Source organism: Artemia franciscana, chromosome 7 (genome assembly GCF_032884065.1).
Source record: "Artemia franciscana chromosome 7, ASM3288406v1, whole genome shotgun sequence".
Taxonomy (NCBI): domain Eukaryota; kingdom Metazoa; phylum Arthropoda; class Branchiopoda; order Anostraca; family Artemiidae; genus Artemia; species Artemia franciscana.
Window position 1 is genome coordinate 62,258,805 of NC_088869.1, and position 1,092 is coordinate 62,259,896.

General features: G+C 35.8%; 1 protein-coding gene across 1 annotated transcript; it reads left to right on the top strand.

Annotated features, from left to right (window-relative positions):
- The first annotated feature begins 246 nt into the window (after positions 1 to 246).
- Positions 247 to 870, top strand: LOC136029749 (uncharacterized). The gene has a single exon (XM_065708255.1). The coding sequence runs from the start codon at positions 247 to 249 to the stop codon at positions 868 to 870; it is 624 nt and encodes a 207-aa protein (XP_065564327.1).
- The last annotated feature ends 222 nt before the right edge of the window (positions 871 to 1,092 follow it).

A 1,092-nucleotide genomic window follows, 5' to 3' on the forward strand; every position in this document is an offset into this window, starting at 1 on the left:
TCATGTGGAAGTTTTTCTACAAGACGAAACATCGATGCTAACCCATCATGATTTACAAAATAGGAATCTGTTGTCGCAGTCAATTGCAAGTCCAGAACTGCCATTTTGAGGGAACATTCTAGTTGCAGGAGATTATTTCCGTCAGTGCTTACCTGTTCAACACCGAAGCAACCACCATAAAACACTTTATCTGTTAATAAAAAATAGTCGTTTTTGGGAGTATTTCCATTTTTCCTTAAAAAAATTATGCGTGTTGATCCTAAACATGAAGCATTTGTAAAATACATACCGGGCCTAGAAAATGGAAAGCTCCCAAAAACTGACTTCAATAAAGTCAAATTACTGGAAGATATGATTTCCCGTGGTAATTTAACAGAGGAAGTATTTGGAGAATATCTTGCCAATCACAGCATCGATTTAAAGAAGGAACGCGTTATTTTAGCTTCGCTAAACAGAGAAGTTAGTAAAATAAATAGGCAAATTGTCGATTGCCTCCCAGGAGAAAAGAAACCTTATAAAATCTACGACTCTGTAAAAGATAAACAGGAAGGGGGAATTGAATTTACTCTAGAATTCCTAAATTCAATTGATACTGCAGGTTTGCCACCCAGTGACTCCAAAATGAAGAAAAATATAATATTTATGCTTATATGTAACTTTGATGTTTTATGGGGAATGTGTAATGGAACGCACCTTATTGCTACTGAATTATGTAGCAGCAGGATTAAGACAAATATAATTTCTGGGGGAAAATCAGGGGAAAAGTTTCACAGTTCTCGAGTAAAGGTTAATTTGGATGTAAAGTTCTATGACATCATTTTCCACTTCGACCAGTATTTACGATCGGAATACGTAAATTGTTGGGGCTAACTTTCAAATTTGTTGGTGTGGACTTCCCTGCGCCTGTTTACAATCACGGTACGATGTACGTGGCATTTTATTTTGTTAAAATGACGATATAGCTTTAAAGTCTTCTACCGAGCGAGGAACATATAATGCCGTGTGGAAGGAAGCATTGACAGCTGCAAACGAAATCTACTTTTGTCAGAATTATATGCTTTATTCATTAATTAAAGAAGCAATAATTGTGTA